At 56.6% G+C, this 17,745-nt stretch overlaps 7 protein-coding genes across 8 annotated transcripts; 3 read left to right on the forward strand and 4 right to left on the reverse strand.

The window, feature by feature from the left end:
• The first annotated feature begins 148 nt into the window (after window positions 1–148).
• SDRG_08691 (hypothetical protein) lies at window positions 149–621 on the forward strand. The gene has a single exon (XM_008614584.1). The coding sequence runs from the start codon at window positions 197–199 to the stop codon at window positions 557–559; it is 363 nt and encodes a 120-aa protein (XP_008612806.1). The 5' UTR covers window positions 149–196; the 3' UTR covers window positions 560–621.
• On the reverse strand, window positions 607–2,517 carry SDRG_08692 (hypothetical protein; the record flags this gene model as incomplete). The annotated part of the gene is made up of 8 exons (XM_008614585.1): window positions 607–657; window positions 702–819; window positions 864–935; window positions 984–1,070; window positions 1,114–1,155; window positions 1,196–1,600; window positions 1,650–1,710; window positions 1,755–2,517. 8 exons carry the CDS (start codon window positions 2,515–2,517, stop codon window positions 607–609), a joined length of 1,599 nt encoding a protein of 532 aa, XP_008612807.1.
• A 732-nt stretch (window positions 2,518–3,249) lies between these two features.
• Window positions 3,250–4,362, forward strand: SDRG_08693 (hypothetical protein). Its single transcript, XM_008614586.1, has 2 exons — window positions 3,250–4,118; window positions 4,169–4,362. Exons 1-2 carry the CDS (start codon window positions 3,265–3,267, stop codon window positions 4,212–4,214), a joined length of 900 nt encoding a protein of 299 aa, XP_008612808.1. The 5' UTR covers window positions 3,250–3,264; the 3' UTR covers window positions 4,215–4,362.
• Window positions 4,363–4,516: 154 nt separating this feature from the next.
• SDRG_08694 (hypothetical protein) lies at window positions 4,517–5,982 on the reverse strand. Its single transcript, XM_008614587.1, has one exon. The coding sequence runs from the start codon at window positions 5,935–5,937 to the stop codon at window positions 4,669–4,671; it is 1,269 nt and encodes a 422-aa protein (XP_008612809.1). The 5' UTR covers window positions 5,938–5,982; the 3' UTR covers window positions 4,517–4,668.
• A 394-nt stretch (window positions 5,983–6,376) lies between these two features.
• On the reverse strand, window positions 6,377–6,912 carry SDRG_08695 (hypothetical protein). The gene has a single exon (XM_008614588.1). The coding sequence runs from the start codon at window positions 6,898–6,900 to the stop codon at window positions 6,499–6,501; it is 402 nt and encodes a 133-aa protein (XP_008612810.1). The 5' UTR covers window positions 6,901–6,912; the 3' UTR covers window positions 6,377–6,498.
• Window positions 6,913–7,529: 617 nt separating this feature from the next.
• On the reverse strand, window positions 7,530–9,992 carry SDRG_08696 (the record flags this gene model as incomplete). 2 transcript variants are annotated; one of them, XM_008614590.1, is made up of 7 exons in its annotated part: window positions 7,530–8,071; window positions 8,119–8,236; window positions 8,285–8,327; window positions 8,383–9,238; window positions 9,289–9,350; window positions 9,397–9,756; window positions 9,963–9,992. In XM_008614590.1, 7 exons carry the CDS (start codon window positions 9,990–9,992, stop codon window positions 7,615–7,617), a joined length of 1,926 nt encoding a protein of 641 aa, XP_008612812.1. In that variant the 3' UTR covers window positions 7,530–7,614. The 2 variants fall into 2 exon arrangements, with proteins under 2 accessions (XP_008612812.1, XP_008612811.1); XM_008614589.1 differs by having other exon boundaries at window positions 8,119–8,327.
• A 3,487-nt stretch (window positions 9,993–13,479) lies between these two features.
• Window positions 13,480–15,489, forward strand: SDRG_08697 (hypothetical protein; the record flags this gene model as incomplete). Its single annotated transcript, XM_008614591.1, has 3 exons — window positions 13,480–13,488; window positions 13,536–14,515; window positions 14,541–15,489. 3 exons carry the CDS (start codon window positions 13,480–13,482, stop codon window positions 15,487–15,489), a joined length of 1,938 nt encoding a protein of 645 aa, XP_008612813.1.
• Window positions 15,490–17,745: the final 2,256 nt, after the last annotated feature.

Here is a 17,745-nt window from a genome sequence, read left to right on the forward strand (position 1 = left end):
ATGTGGCAGATGCCAGCTAGGAGATGTCCTATCTGGGCATTTCTTGAACAAGGATATCCAACCATAAACAATGTATACCATACAGAATATAAGATAATAGATTACCATCACTCTGCTCACGATCCGAAGCTCTCTTGGCATTTGTATCGGACGCCAAGAAGATTATTTGGTCAAAGATTGTACCAGCGCGAGAAGCATGGACGCCAGCGGGTCGACGACCTTCTTCGCCGCCCTGCACGACAGCGACGACGTGCTCGTTCTGCTCGTCATCTGCGCTTCCGCCGTCGTAGGCCTGGCCATCGTTCTCTGCTTCGTCTCGCGCTTCTGCGTCTGCCTCGGTGACTGCTGCGAGTGCCTCCGCCGGTGCCTCTGCCAGCCCAAGAAGCCGCACGCTGCCCGCGTCTCGCTCTTCGTGCACCAGCAGCGGCGAAGCGTGCGCGATGTAGACGCCGACTTTATGGAGCCCTTCCTCGGGCCGCCCGCCTACGAGCAGCCCTACGACGAACTTAGCCCGCCGTCCTATCGCAATTTGCCGTCGGCGCCTCCGCTCTCGCCTTAGCGATGCGATCCATCATCATGTCACGTGGTCGTAATGAAGTATTCATTTTATGACGCTGTCGACGGCGCGGCAGGTGGCTCCTGGTGCATGCGCCAGACCTAGACAGATTGGCTCAGCCGCGCAACGAGGAGCGGAGCCGTACTTGCGCGAGCAGCTCATAGACGCGGTCGACGTCCGACGGCAGCGTGAGCTTGACGACGTCGCCACTGACCAGCGCAAGCGAGATGACGCTGAGCCCGAGCACGACGGGCTTCTCAACCCTACAGGAGCGTGAGCAAAAACTCACGTCGTGGCAGATGCCAACTTGAGGATCGTCTCGAAAGGAAGGTCCTTCGTGGAGGCAAACATAAACATGCCGCATTTGCAGACGATGCGCCTAAGATTCGGCATCAGATCGTCCTGTGCTGAGAGCCCCACGACTTACTCATAAGTGATCAAGAGCTTGGACGGGATCTTCCCGACCATGCACGCGCCTTCAAACAAGACGACGCCGTCGCCGTACTCGCTCGACCTACCCAGTTCTGGCCAATGTATATCGATGCGTAGGCGTCTACCCGAGCGCAGTCTGCAGCGAATGGGCGTCTTGGGCCGTAGCACTAGGCGCCGGTCAACCCAGAGATCCGGCTCGGCAAGTACCTCTGGACGACGCTGGCAATCGCAGTCGCCGCCAGTTCTTTCGCGAGCGTTGCGCGGTGCGTGACTTGCGCTTGCTTCTCTGCAAGCTTGGCTTGGATACCAAGGCGGTTCCGGGTCGCCATGCTCTCCCAGAGATCGTGCACAAGCCGTGCGACCTGCTCTCCGCGCGAGAGCGTACTAATTAACGAGGCCTCCTTGGCTTCTTCGGCGTCGGGCGACGTGTCGGCGAGATCGAGCTGGCGCCGTGACGTGGATGCCGTTGCACTCTCACGCCGAGGCTTTGGGAGGCTGTACTTTGTAAAGAGCGGCTCGAGAAGACTCAGAACGTGCGCGACAGCGAGCTCTTCAGTGTGCGCGTACTCTTCAAGCGGCAACGCCAGCTCCCGCAAGCTCGCCTTCATCTCGCTACCTCATGGCGCATATGAGACGCCTTCAACACATACTAGAAGCAAACGTGTCAAAGGCGCGCCGGACGTTGGCGACGTAGTCCGGGTCCAGTGCGATCAAGTCGTCGCCTGCGCAGACATTGACAACGTATGTCAAGGGACACAAAACGTACTGGTATCGTCTGCGTCGCAAAAGGCCGGCGTCGAGAGCATGGCCAGCGCATACCCCACTTCGACGAGCGCGGCGCGGAGACGGTTGAAGAGCGCGTCGGCGCGGGCGTGCAGCGCAGGATCGGACGCGGTGCTCAACGTCGGCGCGCCGCCCGAGACGCCCACGTACATACGCAGCACGCGAAGCTTGGACTCGGACACGCCAAGACACGTGAAGACATGCTCCGTCTTGGCCGGAAAGAGCGCGTTCGCCGACATCTGCAACGTGGACGTCGTCGGCTCGACAACGACATTTGTAAAGAGCTGGGTCCCGCGGGCCATGGTCGCATCAGCGTCGCTCACCTTGAAGCCGTCCGTGAGTACAATGGTGGCAAGAAGCTCATGGATAGCCGCCATGGCCACATCCGGGCGCAGCCGACCTTCGAAGATGACCCACTCCTTGGCGGCGACGGGGCAGTCGCGCAGCCACGTCTTGGCGGCCTCAAGGTCTTCCGGCAACGGCGCAGATCCAGTGAGCGGCGTGAGCTTTGTAAAGTCGGGGTGTGTGGCGTAAACGGCCGGCGCGAACGAGGCATCTGTCAAGATCTCGGTGGTCTGCTGCGCCAAGGCGCTGAGCGAGAGCGCGTCAGAGGGCGCTGCGAAGGCCATCGACGGCGCCTCCAGCATCTTGTCGACGTCAACGCGCGTGCTGCTGCTTTCGTCGTCGTCGCGCTCGCTAAGGCCAAACTCGGACGCTTCCTCGTTCATCATCTTGCTGTCTGCCATGCTGCAAGATGGACGTGCCAGAAATAGGCCGGATCTTGTCTCAATAAAATAAAATAAATGGTGCACGTGTTTTTTAATATATTCTTTTACTCTACCCAGGTGTTTTAAATACCTTGTTCGGTTAAAAGAACGCGATCCGCGGGACTTGAATGACGTGCACGATGATCCCAGACCATCAAAGGCAACGACCTCCAACATCATTGCGCCCAGACGTGTAAGCGACGTCGCCTGCTGGTACTAAATTACTACCGCAGATGGATCCCAGGACCATTTTTCTTTAAAGCCGGTCGCCCGGGTCCTTTCCAAATAGCTCATGAAGTAGACAACGCGAGCGCAATATCGCACTTGGAGCAGGCGATAATAGATAGTCGACGGCTGGCGCGGACAGTATTAGTGACGCCAAGGGAGTGCTAACGACCGTCGTCGTCCACATAGCGAGGTGCTCCAAACACTGCTACAGTAATATGAGCTCGAGGGCCCCATCGTGGTTGTGTTGCACGTACATTAGGTAATCGAAGGCCGTTGTTGCTGGCTTTTCTGGACGACCGCTCCAAGCGCCTCGTTACGGATAGCAAAGGGTGCTGCGTCGTGGACCCCAACCTCACAACTGACCCTACCATTGAGACCACAGCAATGGACGTTGCGTTGCTTGGAAGCGAAGCCAGACATTACACCGTTATCAATTCGCGACCGCTGATTGGTCAAAAGAATGGCATGTCGACTTGCACCATTTCGGAACAAGCCAGCATGGGGATCGAGAGCCAAGCTTGGTCGCTGCCGCTGCGCATCACGATGGCCGTCGCTTTGGCCGCGATGCTTGTCGTCAATGGCATCCACAGCGTCAGCGGCGACATGCGCATCGCGGCGCTGGCGAATCCGAACCTCCTCACGCCGTCGACCATGTTTTTTGTGCTCCTCGGGCCCATCTACGTCAGCCTTGTCGGCTTTGTTGGGCGCGAGTGCTACGCGCCCAACACGACGATCCCTGCCATGCACCGCGTGTACGTCTGCTTCATTCTCAGCTGCGTCTGCAACGTCGCGTACCTCTCGTGCTTTGTGGGCGGGTACACGCACGTGGCGTTCGTCGCGATCTTCATCATGTGGCTCGCACTCTTTGCCGCCTACTTGGTCATCGAAGACAGCGTCGAGCCGATCGTGGTCACGTCAATGCTGCTCAGTAGCAACGCCAACCACGCCTTTGCGACCTCGTCGCTGGCCGACGTGCTCTGGATCCGAACGCCGCTGACGCTCTACTGGGCGTGGACGTGCGCGGCCGCGACGGTCGCGCTCAACGTCTCGATCGAAGCGCTCGGCGTGCACGAGATGAGCATCTACATCTTCTGGTGCGGCATGTGGGTGCTCGCCAACACGCTTATTCTGATTGGCACGGGCGACGTGCCCTTTGCGTTTGTCGCATTCTACACGCTGTTGGCGATCGCGCGCAAGTCGGCCGAGCTCACGGACCGCCTCGTGCCGCAAAACCCCAATTATACCGAGCACTACGCGGTGCAGGTCATGGCAACCGTCGGCGCCTTCGTCTTTGGCAGTCTCTTTGTCTTTCTCGTGCTCCACAAATGGTGGCGCGGTGATGCGTTTCCGCGGTATGTACCTCGAATGGTCTACAGATGACAGTTCGAATGTGTTGCTGTAGCCTCTTGTCGGCGTCTTCGCGAGGCACGTACGGCTCCCTCCCATAAGCAAACGTTCCGGCCGAGCGGCGTCATGCTGCGCTCCACGCACCACGGTCATAATGAGGGCCTCGCAGCGAGCAGATGCTTCCTGCCGTTTAGGAATAACGTCGTTTGCATCACTCAATATACGTACTACTGTTGTATACTCTTTGCCTTCTCGACTTGATGTACAGGGTATAAATGAAGTACGTGTCGATGGGAGCCCCATCGAGCCGCCACCGTAGTCCCATCACTCGGTGCAACGGCTGCACATTTTGCAATGGCTTGCGAGGTCGGATCGCAGCGAAGGAATATTTTGCCTTTGGTTGCTTCGAAGGTGGTGCTTTTGTCGTCATTGCTCACGGGCTACTTACATCACACAAACCCTAAAAAAATGAGCATAATATATACGATGAGTATGCACAACATCTCTTGCACTACGACGACGACAACGACACTTGACGAATAAGGAGCCACGGGCCTACACGGCCGTCGTAGCGCGAAAAGCAATGTCGATGGCCATGCCGTACGGTGCCTCGGGCTTGGGCGCGAGGCTGTTGTTGACGGTCCCAAACACGTGGCTCGTCGGCGCGTGGACGTTCATGAGCTCGAGCTTCTCGTCGTCGTGCTCTTCTTGCAATAGCCGGTCGGCTTCGTCCTCGTCGTCTTCGACCGCCACCGTCCGCGAGTGACGGGATTCGCTCGTCGTTTCTTCCTTGGCGGCAGCGGTCGGCCCTCGGTACAAGTTGGCAAGCATGCCAACCACGGCAATGACGAGGCCAACGTACTGCAGCGGCGCCAGAACGTGGCCAAACACCCATATGCTCACGGCCATCGTCAGGATCTTTCGAGCCGTCCCGACCATGCTCGTCATGAGCGCGCCAAAGTGGGAGATCATGAGGAAGATAAACATTTGGCCAATGCCGCCCGTGACGCCGAGCACGAGCAGGTCCGGGAGCAGCTTGGTGTGGCGCGGGAGGTCGTCCCATGTCTCGGTCGTGGCCGAGACGCTGAAAAAGACAGCCGCGAGGAGCACCGAGAAGCAGTTGATCTTGTGCATCATCGTGAACGGGCCCATTTGGTACTGCGTCATAAACTTCTCTTCCAAGGCGCCGGTCGCGCCGTCAAAGCCGAGCGAAATGAGCACGAGGAGCGCACCCAGCGCAGCGTCGGTCGCTGGTGATTCTGCGTGGCGGCGCTGCATAAACGCAAAGAAAATGATGGCGCCCAGCGTCACGAGCGCGACGCTCGCGTACTTGCGTCGCGGGTACGACTTGCCGAGGAGGAGGCCAATGGCCATGATCGGGATCGGCTTGCACGTCTTCCCGAGCACGCGAAAGATATACGAGACGTAGCGGAGAGCGAGCACCGAGAGGTACGACGAGCAAAACGTCGTGAACGAGAGGAGGAGGAACACGTGCCAAGGCGCCGTGTCGATGCGCTCACGGCCGAGGACGCGGCCGGCGTACGAGATGCAGGCGTAGATGATGCACGAGACAAACATGAGCACAAACTCGTTCGGGCCCTTGCCGTCAATCGTCAGGCGCTCGAGCAGGTACGCGTAGAGGCCAAAGCAGACAACAAGCCCGAGCGAGTAGAACGCAAAGAGGACGCCCGAGGCTGGCGCCGGCGCCGCCGGAAGGCGGAAGCACTGGAAGAAGCACTCGTACTTGTAGATCGTGAAGCGGTGCGAGCGCAGCTCAACAACGTCGTCGCTCTCTTTCGCCTGCGTGGGGTTGGCCGCGACCATGCTGGCAGAGAGGACAGATTGCAGATTGATGACGACCAAGTGCAATGTCCCAAACGAATGACATGGGACAAACAGGTTTGTCCCGGTTGTTTTGGTGGTGGCTGCGAACCACACACGTGTGAAAATCCATGCACGGTTTTTTCACGTGTTTTTCACGGGCAAGCGCGGGCGCCTCGTCCCATCCTCGCTGTCTGACACGATGAGTCGCGCGATCTTGGTGCTGCAGGGTAGGCGGTGTAGCGGGATTTGCTTGTCGACTCGCTGATAGCGGTGGGTGTTGGCGCCTCGAGAGGACCGTGCTTCTCTAGCTGGATCCACATTGCTGTGGCACTCAGGATGGCATCAGGATCCCATTGCCCTACGGCGAACGCCATAGCTTTTAGCTCGGCATACTCTAGTACTAGTAGTAGCTTCCAACGTTCTCCAGATATACAAAACAGTCAGGACACAGTTGCAGCGTTGTCGAGTCTTATTGCTATAAGAATGATCACACAAACATGAACGGCGCGATGCTCCGAAGGCAGCGGGTGTCGCTGCCACACGTTGCCGCAGCCAAGTGACTTAGCCGAGAAGGGGCGGGTAGTTGGAGCGGTCGTCCTTGACAATGACGCCGTAAAAGATGCTAAAGGCGCCGACGACCCAGAGCGTCAGCGTCGTGTAAAAGCCAAAGCCGTTGCCGAGGCCGAGCGTGAAGAAGGCGAGGAAGATGACGTAGAGGCCACTGCCAATGTAGCCTTCGAGGAGCCCAAACCATGCGAGCGGCTTCTTGAGGCCAAGGCACGCGACGGAGACGAGGACGAGCGAGAGGCCGAGGTAGTAGACACGCAGGGCCACGCGCGTCGTGAGGCTCTCGAAAGAGCCACCGTAGCCGTCGCCGATGAAGCTCCAGATGGCCGCGGTGGTCGCGAGGAGGCCGCAGACGGCGAGCGCTACTTGGTGCACTTTGCGGAAGCTGATCGCCATGGTCTTTTGCACTTCTTTTTCGGAAATGACTGCGATCTTGATACGACCCACAACGGTGCTGCACCTAATTGGCCAAAATGGATACGAATTCAGCCAATCCACATCGTCCGTGCTAGTCTTTCGGGCAATTGAAGTTGAAGCTGGGACCAAGAGCGGCCTTAGCCATCCATCACAACGCTTTCAGTCCTTCACAATGCGATAGAATGCTTGTTGTGGAGTCCTCTTTCATCAAGAGCAAATCTGTACGCTCGACCACGAACGGCACAGAGAGCCACTACGTATGCTCTTCGCTCGTGATTCTCGGCAGCTACGAGAGCTCACCGCTGCCTGCGCAGCTGAAATAGAACTCGAGGCGCGTTTGCCACAACATTTCATTTCTCGCCACGATACACGACGCGGCGCCCGTCTCCAACTGGTCGCATGTGACCAAGACACTCGAACCAACGCCAATGCCCAAAGGCGCGCCGCCAGGACCAACGGCTGACGATTTCGAAGACCTTCCATTGCATGCTGATGTGACGTTGTGTGCCGAAGCGGGAGGGATATCGAAACCAGAGTTTTCGACCACGATAGCCAGTGGGTCGAAGTACTCCTCCTTGCACAGCGAGCGCCACCTCGCGCAAAGACGCAGCAAGTTATCGTCGTCAACATTCAAGCTTTGTAGGTTGAGTTACAAAACTCCCAACTCTCCTGCAATTGCAAACGAGCGTTAGATTAGTCGTGGTCGTAGAGCCGACGATGCTGTTGGCGCAGCTCGGACGTGGCTTCACGCACGAGGTGCAGCATCGCCGGAATACAGACGCGGCCGTGTGGTCGGTACACACCGGCCGTGCATGCCTCGAACAAGGCCCATCGATATGCACGCTGCCACCGTAGTCGCACTTGGACTTGAATCGCTGCTCGGCGCCGGTGCCGCATGGCGGCGAGGTCCGTGCGCGACGAGTCGAGCACTTCCTTGCCGATAAGAACACCAGCAAGGACGACGGTTGCAAGGCCGCTGCCGAGGATCACCATTGCAATACGCTCGGCGTTGCCGTCCTGGGGCGCCGAAGTGTGTACAATGCCGAGGAAGAGCGTCAGACATAGCTGGAACTGCATGACGCTCGACACGAGCGTATCTGTCCACTGCTTGTACGGCTTGAGAAAGAGCAGTAGCGCCATCGTGAGAAAGCTAGTTTGCATCAACCTAATGTCCATGACATCGGGACATCGTCGTACCAGATGAGCATGCCAACCAGCGCCTGCGCGAGCATCGAATCGAGGAAGACAACGCCGACACTCATGAGCAGTCGCCGCACCAAGTCGACGACTTCGCAGTACCAGTAGCGCACGTCGTCTACATGCACTCGTTTTAAATCACTTCTGAGGGAGAGAATCTCGGTACAGTTGTTGTAGATAAAGCCAATGCGACTGAGCACGAGTGGGTCCTACTCAAAAAGCGCCATGCGTCCATTTAGGGTATCCTCTCAACATCAAGACGACCTGGAGGTTGCGCTGCTGCATGTACACGCCCAAGTAGTAGTCTTGTACATCGAGGAACTTGGACATGGGCGTGTACTTGCGCTCGTTGCGGCCGAGGACAAGGTGGGCGCGCATCTCGCGAAGCCACTTGGCGCGAAGGGCGGCAAAGTGCGGTTGCCGAAGGACCCGTACGCGGTCGTCGACGCGGCGTATGCGGGCGCGGTAGATGAGGAGCCCGAACAAGACTGGGACGCCAACGACCCAGAGCGCAACGCCGACACCCGCCACACCGGCGTAGAGAAACCACTCGGACGAGAAGCACGTCAGCGTTCGATCGACGACGAGAACGTACGCGGTGCTCGTTCGCTCGCAGTGGAAAATCGAGAGCACCTTTTGAGCGACCATCGGATAGGTGCAAAGAAGAAGCCAAATGCCAAGCCGGAAGCACTTGGCCTTGTACAGCTGGAGGTTCAAGCGGAGCTTGACACGCGCCTGCCACACGCGCAAGTTGCTTCGAAGCAGACGCTCCTTCATCTGCGCCGTTTGAAGGCGGTGCAAAAGCGGGCACACTTGGTGGTGCGACATGTACACCGGCAGGCCCGTGGCGTGGGCTTGCGACGTCCCGATCGTGCGCTTGATTGCAACGTGGCACTGCTTGTGTGCGACGAGGCTACCACGACGAGCAATGAGCTGGCCGTCGCCAAACTGCTGCTGCAGCGTAGCATAGGCATCGCGCGAGAGCGACTCGAGGACGGGGAAGCCGCAGTGCAGACAGCTGCGAGGAATGCGGTCGAGCTTGGCTTTGTACAGATACGTGCCGCGCCAGTCAAAGACTCGGAGGATGCCCAGAAACACCGCCATGGATGCCAGCGTGAGCCTACGCATCAACTTCTGAGTCGTCGTAGTCGTATCCGCCTCGAGACCCACAGGAAAATACCAAAGTAGTTGGTCGACAAGAGGCAGTTGATGCGAATCATCGAGAGCCAGTCCTAGCCACAGCAGTGTCATACTGACGACATTGACGCGTGGACGTACGAGGTTAAACTGCGACGATGCCTGCATCGCGTCTTTGACCGATGGCGGCCACACGGTTTTGTAGTTGGTGTAAAAGTTACCGAAAATCTGCAGAAAACCGAGCAGTAGTTTGATCTTCTCGGGGTGGAGTACGAGGACGGGCGACTCGTACTTGACGCCAAACACGTGGTGCTGGTTCTGCGTGTGCTGGTAGTGTCGAAACAACAGCGTCGAGTGCAGAAACCCCCAACACCCGCGCTCGTCGCGATACTCGGTCGACACGCGGCGCTTCCTCGGGCGTCCGTTGCTTGGTGCGACGTGGCCTTTCTTGAAGGCGCGGTCTGCTTGGGCGTTATAGAGCAGGTACGCCTCCGAGTCGTCCTATCAAATTCGAACATTGAATGACAAGCACCAATGAGAACTGGTGTCCGACCGTCAAGAAGCTCGAGATGGCGACGCCGCTCCAAATGCAAAGAATGAGAAAAGCTCCGGGAATGACAACCCAATTGACGTGGGCAAGCGATGTCTCGGTCGACGTGCAAGCTAGTCGTACGGGTTTAGAAAAATCGACAGACGATATGGTGTACCGACACAAGCCCCAGATGCGGTGCGGGCATAGGACGCAGCGCAGACCGAGCACCCAACACCGTCGTAGCCTTCCGCGCATGTCGCATTGCCCGCGCACGCACCAATTACCTACGCAGAGATTTCCCGTTAGAATACAAAAGCTAGTGATGGCAGCAACACTGCAAGGCGTCGACGACAGGTTGGTGACGCAGGCAAAGACACGACTCGCGGGCCAGTGCTTTTTGTACTCGAGAAGCGGCGTGTTTGACATGCACGTATATAAACTCTGCTCCAACGGCACCGATGCGTTGATGTAGCCAAGGCATGGATCGGTGCTGGACCAGAGGCTGGGGTCGCACGTAGTCGATGCCTACATCGGGTCAGAATTGCGAACACCCTGCAAAAGCGTTTACCGAGCTAGGTACAGCGGCGAGCGTATAGCCTGGTGCGGCAACGAGCGCGGTAGCAGGCTCGCAGTTCACACCGAGCGGGCACGGAAAGCACCCAATGCCACCGAGACTACATATGCAAGAGCGTCAAATGGCCTGCAGCACCTCTGTGACGAACCTTGTTTGACCTGGTGGGCACCGTACGCATCTCCTAGAAAAATTGTTTAACAGCACTGCATACTGTCGACGATACCAAGAAGTTGACGCTGCAAAGAACCCGACGGGGCACTCGGTCACGCGCAGTTGCAGATTTGAAAAAAGCGATGAATGCGGCCACGGCAAATCACAGCGGACATGCACCTCGTAAGTGCCAGGCGGACCAGTAACACTTGCGTGGCGTAGCACGATGCGCCCGCCTTCGATCCACAAGCGACCTGTCCGCTCTACGCTTGCGCCTGCGACGTGCCAGGAACACGACCAATCGGTCGTTGCTGGATAGGACTGGTTGTACGCATCGACGACTTGGAACCACGGCCAGTCCCGTCGCTCAGGGACCGTCGTTTTCGAAGAGGCTCCGAGGACGAACCCACTCACAAGTGTTTCTGGCCAAGCCCTTGGCACGAGTTGGACGGGACCGGACGCGATAGCACCAATACTGTCGTTCGAGTCGACCTGGGCAGCGCCATGGGGTGAGAACACGGCATCGCCACGCTCCGTTCCTCGGTTGCGCGTCATGTTGGTCGTGATCACTGTCACGCGGGCGTCACCAAAGAGGCCGACCGCTCCCTACAAAGACCTGAATGTACTTTCATGAGGACGAACGCACGTACACCAAACGCGGCAATGTTGTCGAAGAATCTCGACATCTCGACTGTAGCACTAGCCGTCGCACCGAGAAGCCCAACGGCGCCGCCGTAGCCCTCAAGAGCCGAGTTACTGGAAAAAGTGGTACTCACGAGCGCCAGATGCGACGAGGTCGCAGCAATGGCCCCGCCGTTGCCCGTTGCTGCGTTGTGCAAGAAGTACGACCGCTCGATGGTTGCCAGCGGCGCGTCACGAAGAGAGATGGCACCGCCGTCGATACCGTCGTTGCCCTCAAAAGTACTTCCGACAACAGCTAGCAAGGACGACCGCAGAGCAATCGCAGACACCCCTCGGTGTCCGAGAAGCCGTGCGTTCTGCAGCTGTACGCAACTATCGTGGCCAGCAACGCCTACGATATACGACAGAGAGCTTGAGCGTCTGCAGTGTATAGGCAGTAGGTACCTGCACCATGGCGCGCAGCGGTGTTGGCCGTGAGGTTCGAATCCACGAGCACCAGACGCGTCGAACCAAAAGCTCGCAGATGAACGCCACCGCCAAAACCCAGAGCGCTATTGTTCACCAATTGGGTGCTGCGCACGGTGATATTAGCTCGTCGATCAGCGCTAATGCCCCCGCCATGCCGACCGGCTCCTAAACTTTGTGAGAAAATGGTATAAAAAATACTGCCGTACGACAATGTTGCAACCTCGAGTGCTCAATCGTGATGCTCACGTTGCTAGCCAGAATCGCACCGCCATCACGGTTTGCCGTGTTGCTGTTGAAACGCGTCGAGTGAATGTCGACGCGGGCGGCGTTGCAGGCGTGGATGCCACCACCGTCGTCTTGAGCGACGTTGCTTGCAATGTCGGCTCCCGAAACCAACCAGTGTGATCGCTGGTCAATGTACACGCCGCCGCCTTGACGCGCAAGGTTGTGCGACACGTTGAGCGCACGGCCCACCATCGCTGAGTTTTCGAGGTAGATGCCGCCTCCTTGCTTGGCACGACCGCCTACGCAGTCGACGCGATTGACCCACAAGTAGCTTCGAACCGCCGCGACGCAGCCACCGCGGCAGGCTTCGATCCCGCGGATGGAGACGCGGGTCAGCGAGAGTTGCGCCCAGGTTGCGACAAGCCGGACGCCGTCAAACGCCACGTTTTCGATGTCGACGAGGCCTGTGATCGACCATTGTGACGGCACATCGCAGACAATGGTAGGTGGCCATGTGGCGCCAATGATTGTCACGTTGAAAAGCTCAAGGGGGCACTCGGAGGCGTATGTACCGGCCTGGATTAGCAAAATGTACTTGGATGACGCCGCTGCTGGCCTTGCTGCCAACGCTCCGTGTAGGCTTTTGAACGGACTCGCAGCAGACCCGCGAGCCACGGCGTCATTGCCACGAGTAGAGTCGACATAAATGACCACGTGACTGCGCTCATTGGGCCGACTGGTTGACAGCAAAGCGGGTTCCAGAGAAGTGAGTCCGGCGGACGTGCTTGGCCGTCCAGACGCATCATCTGGCTTGAGTGATAGCGTTCGACTCCAAAGCAGCAATATCAGCCAGGTGCATGACAGCCATCGCATCGTATCGACGGGCGCAAATTTGGGCGAGCAGTTACAGCGAGCTTTCGGTCGTTTTTCTGAAGATTCGTTTTTCTGAAGAATTTACCCATTCTATGTCGCAAGAGTATGCTTGTACCGCGAGATGATGCAATATTTAGACATGATTTTGTGAGAGGCACGTTGTGCGAGGCGGTCCGTAGCTTGTACCGCGACAATCACTTGATTTTTTCGTTATAAACTCCAAAATATAGAGTCCAACGAGAGTGAACCATGTCCAGTATTTCTTCAACGTTAGAGAACAAAGACTCGGTGTAAACTCAGTAGATTTACTTCAGCGATAGCTCGACCTTATGCGTTCGCATGCAATGCTCTCACGCACCGCCAGGGAATGGAGCTGGACAATGCAGCGCTTGGGCTATTATTACGCAGCTCAGTCGGCACTTGCCAACCGTCAACGCGTGGCTCCCACTCGACGTTTAACAGTCATAGTCGCCTCTTTCTGTGATGTTTGCATACACAGACTTACGGGATCTAGTCTTTCCGAATGCAGAAACTAATAAACAATGGCGTGGAGTTCTAGCTTTGTGTGTCTTCATACAAGGAGGCAGGATCATCAATGGAGATGAGTATTTTCTAAGCTTCCTCAACCTTACGATGAGACAAAACACTTGACATAGCATCGCTATCGATGTGTGCCCTTTTTGTTCCAAACGGTGCCGTCGATCGAACCTCACACAACGTCAAAGAAGTCGTTTGGGTATTTATAATCTCGCTTCGAGCCATGGTGTACGTCGCATCACACTTTGGAATTGCCATTCTTGGATTACGACCAACAAGTACACCGTCGCTGTACTCACCAAGTCCAAACCGACGTATTGGACGTACGCACATCGAGCGCACGGTTTTCTTGTCGCTGGCGCCGGGGTCTTTGTCGTGCTCCTCGTCGCCGGCGACGCGATCGTCAACAACTGGGCGCTCCTCAACTTTATGGGCAGCGGCTACTTCTTTGTGACGCCGATTGCCGCGGCGACGAGCTTGGACTCGCTCGGGGCGCAGTACAGCTTTGCAGCCGAGATGGGCCTTCAAGACCTTTCGAAAAGCGGTCGCTGGATGAGCAACTTTACCGTGACGCACATGGTTGCAAAAAGCGAAAAGATCTACGTGATTGTGACAGGTGACATTCCGCTCACGCCCAACTCGGTCTTGTGTCCAATCTTCAAAGCGCGATATGCTGTCGACTTTGGCGCGACAAATGGACGCGTCAACTTCGCACTCGCGTACGACGCAGTGTCGTTCTTCCGCGGCAATGCGCTCAGCCATGCGTTTACGGACGATGCCAGCGCCAACCTCGCCAATGCGTCCATGAGTGCACAAGAGCTTTTTGCACTCAACTGTCTGCCCGGACGCGTCACTGTCGACAAGCGCTTTTCCAACGAGATCCAGCTACGCAACACGTCCGTGCCGCAAACTCACATCGTCTCGTACTACCGCATTTTCTCGCGGTCGTTCTGCACTGGCTGCGACCCCGTCGCCGAGCTCGGTTACGGCAGCTGCAACTTTACAATGGTGTACAACGACAGCGACAAGGCGGTCACTGTCACCAACAGCACCTTTGTGCCTGGTTCTCTCTACAAACTTGGTTTTATCATGCCCCACACCTTCTTGGGCGAGCTCGCGCTGGTGGCCAAGTCCATTGCGATCGCGTTTGCTGTCCTTGGGTACCTCGCCAGTCGACGCACGGTGCAGTGGCCGGACGCCACGCACGTCGAATCGAGCGTCGGCAAGGCGCTGCGCACTATTTTGCCCAAGTGTTTTCCGTACCCAAGCCATGCACTCAGTCAGCTACTGCATGTTTTGCTACAACTCGGCCTGGTTTGTCATTCTGCACGCGTTTAGCGTGCTCATCGACATCCAAAATTGTCTCTTGTACGTCCGGAACGTCAACTTGTACACGATGTACGCGCCGCAGTTTGGACACTCGCTGCAGCTCTTTGCCCTCAGCTCCCGCCTCTTGTGGGTCAACTGCGCGATCCTCAAGTCCGCAAAAGGCTTGTGCCATATGCTGAGCGTCGCGCAGTACGCAGGCGAGAGCCGCCTCGTCGGCTTCTTCAACCTCAGCAGTGTGTCGTGGCTGTACGCCAGTGCCATCGCACTCTTCTACGTGCCGCCGTTCATCGAATACAACAACAGCATCATCATCAACCTCACCAATGCCCGCGAGCGCATCGACGGTATCTGCGTCGACGTCTACCAAGGTTTTTACATGCGCGTCGCGACATCCCTTGTTGTGGGCCTTGTCGTCAACATTTTCGCTGTCACGGGCCTCAACCACGTGTGCAGCTACAAGTACTGGCAACTCGTGGCCAAGAACAGTCTGGCGCGCCAAGCACTCTTCAACAGCAGCTCGATCGTGTGCGACTACCTCGACGGACTCCAAGCCGATGGCGACGGCTCCATTTTTGTATTGCATGCTCGCCGATTTAGCACGCTCCAGTGGTTTTTCTCGAGCCACTTGACGCTTTTCGGGCTACCCGAGAAAGGACTTCGCGCCAAGAAGCAGCAAGTCGCCACGCAACAGTCGCAGTACGCGCCGTCTGCTCGCACTGCAAGCGCCGCGATTGCGTGTAGCACGGCCGCTAACAATGCAAACGCGGAAGACGACGCGCGCGATTGCACCGTCGTTCAAAACGGGGACGCAACGCTGCATCTACTCGATGGACGTTTAACCGAGGTCACGAGCCTCGCGTTCAACATCAAACTGCTCAAAAATCTCACCGTCGCAATTAAATAGCTACCACGTTGATCTTGACTAATACTGTACCGGTGTATAGTCGCACCTAACAGAACCGGGAAACGAATCTATAATAGTAAACATTGTAAGCTTATTTTGATGTTATCTAGCACACAACCACACGACGTTGATATTTGTGGGTCGAGTCTTGTTTCTCTCAGAAGTGACGAGAGCGCAAACCTGGGAGAAAGTGAGGTAAGCATGGTTGCCGATGTAGTGTGCCCAGAGTAAGTATCATTCACGTGCGTATAGCGAGTGGTTCAATTATTATTATATGTACAACTCGAATGCTGGGGCCACGTGGTGGGCCACGCTGGTGGGCTTGCACAAGAGCAAGCCCACCAGCCAAGTTTGGGTGATTTTATCCTCATAGTTTAAAATAGTGTACATCCATTTGACAATATATAGTGTGCATGTGCGTGGCGCCGTCCCGGCGGCGCTCCAGTCGGACAAACTGCGTTTAAAACTAAACCGCTTCTATTTGGCAAGCAAGTTCCTGTCATCTGGGAGAGTTCAATGTGATACGTCGTGTGCACATTTGAGGTATTGAGTCAGAGTTATTGATGCTTAAAGGTTAACCACTCAACTTGTATTGATCTGTGAGCATAACTGCAGCTCGCCATACGAGTGGATAACCAACACGATATTGTAGTTGTTGCTTATGACAAGTGACGCGCCGTTATGTAAAGTCAGAGGATGATGTCGTATTGGGCAATTACTGCAGGTCGTTTGAGCGGCAAGGGCGTCAACGATTTTGATTAAATATGGCTATAAGTCGTTATTTATGGCAAGTGCCATAAATAAGTAGTGTATAACGCACAGCTCCTGCAACAGGGCTCAAACGTCGACGCGGCTTTGCATTCCGTGTCCTCCATGGTGTCTTCTACCAGTGTGCCAAGTTTGAGCGATTTCATTTTGGACTGTGGTTTGGGCGCTCGGGCATTTCTGGGATCCAAGCAGCACCGATAGGATTGGCCAAAATGTGCGTAAAATGGCTAATTAATATGGTTCATGGTAGCATCGTGAATTGATTTCGCGGCAAGGCCAACCTCGAAGCGTGCGACGAGAAGCCGACGTAGTCTGGTTCACTGTGAAAGCAGCGAAGGCACCAAATATAATGTCATCAAACACGAGAAGAGCATGCCCCAAAAGACAGCGTCGTGCTTGTAGAGCTCGCTGCAAAGCTCCAAATGGAGCGTGGCACCTCGGGCCACCTGCACAGCCAATGTCTCTACGGTAGGTGACCGCTTATGAATCTGCGGCCCGATCCGACAGGATGTGCGGCCGTCGTTGCCGCTGGGATGCCCGTGTTTTCGCCACACCACGCCGTGCACCTCCTTGTCCCCACCATTGATGCTTTGCAGCTTGCACGAGTATGAGTGCCAACATCTCTGTCGTCGAAATATTATGCCGTGGCTAGCACACATCACCGAGAGAAGCTTCGCGGCTGTCGCTCTGCGTTGCCCAGCACACCGAGTCCCCGCATGCTGTCGCTACCATAGGCGCCACGGCGCCTGCTCGCCTCGAGGAACACGATGCAATCCAAGGTCTCGCAGCGCTACGGCCGACCGCTGGAGCGCCGTCACTTTGCCGCCTCAACTCGCGTCAAGCCGAGGTGCGTCTCTGCCTCTTGTCTCAGCGTAAATCGCCGTCAGCTCCTCTCGTCGTTGACATTGGCCTCGGTGATTGACCTCGGCACGTCGTACCGAGGAAGAGGTCCGGGGCTTGACCTCGTCGTCGAGCTCGAGTCATTACATCAAAAGCGGCTCTAATCGTGCGGAGAGTCCATTGTTCGGTGTAGGATGGCGTCGAGTGGTGTCGTCGAGTGCACGTTGGGCTTGTGTTGCAGCGGGACGCTCAATTGAGCGATGTGGAAACCTACAAAACACTTACAGTGATGCACAGCTTCGAACTGCTAGAAAGGTCGTCGCGATCTGTCGCAGATCGCGCCAGCTAAGGGGACGATGCACGGACGTCTGCCACGGCGGTAGCTTGAACCCCGGCGTACTCGATGCACTTGCTTTGACCTAATAGGACAACCTCATTCGCTGCATTAGAGTTGCTCTCGCAAGACAAGATGATGCATACGCCTATGTACTACCACGCGGGTAGTACCGCAGAGTAACGCGGGTCGGTCCTGTGTACCTAGGGTGTTTGGACATGAGCGCGGGATGATCAATATTATTGAGAGGTAATATATGCGCCTTGAATATCGTGGACGTCGGCAGTGTGTTGGAGCGAGTGACGTCTCGTCAA

Source organism: Saprolegnia diclina (assembly GCF_000281045.1).
Source record: "Saprolegnia diclina VS20 unplaced genomic scaffold supercont1.27, whole genome shotgun sequence".
NCBI classification, from domain to species: domain Eukaryota; phylum Oomycota; class Saprolegniomycetes; order Saprolegniales; family Saprolegniaceae; genus Saprolegnia; species Saprolegnia diclina.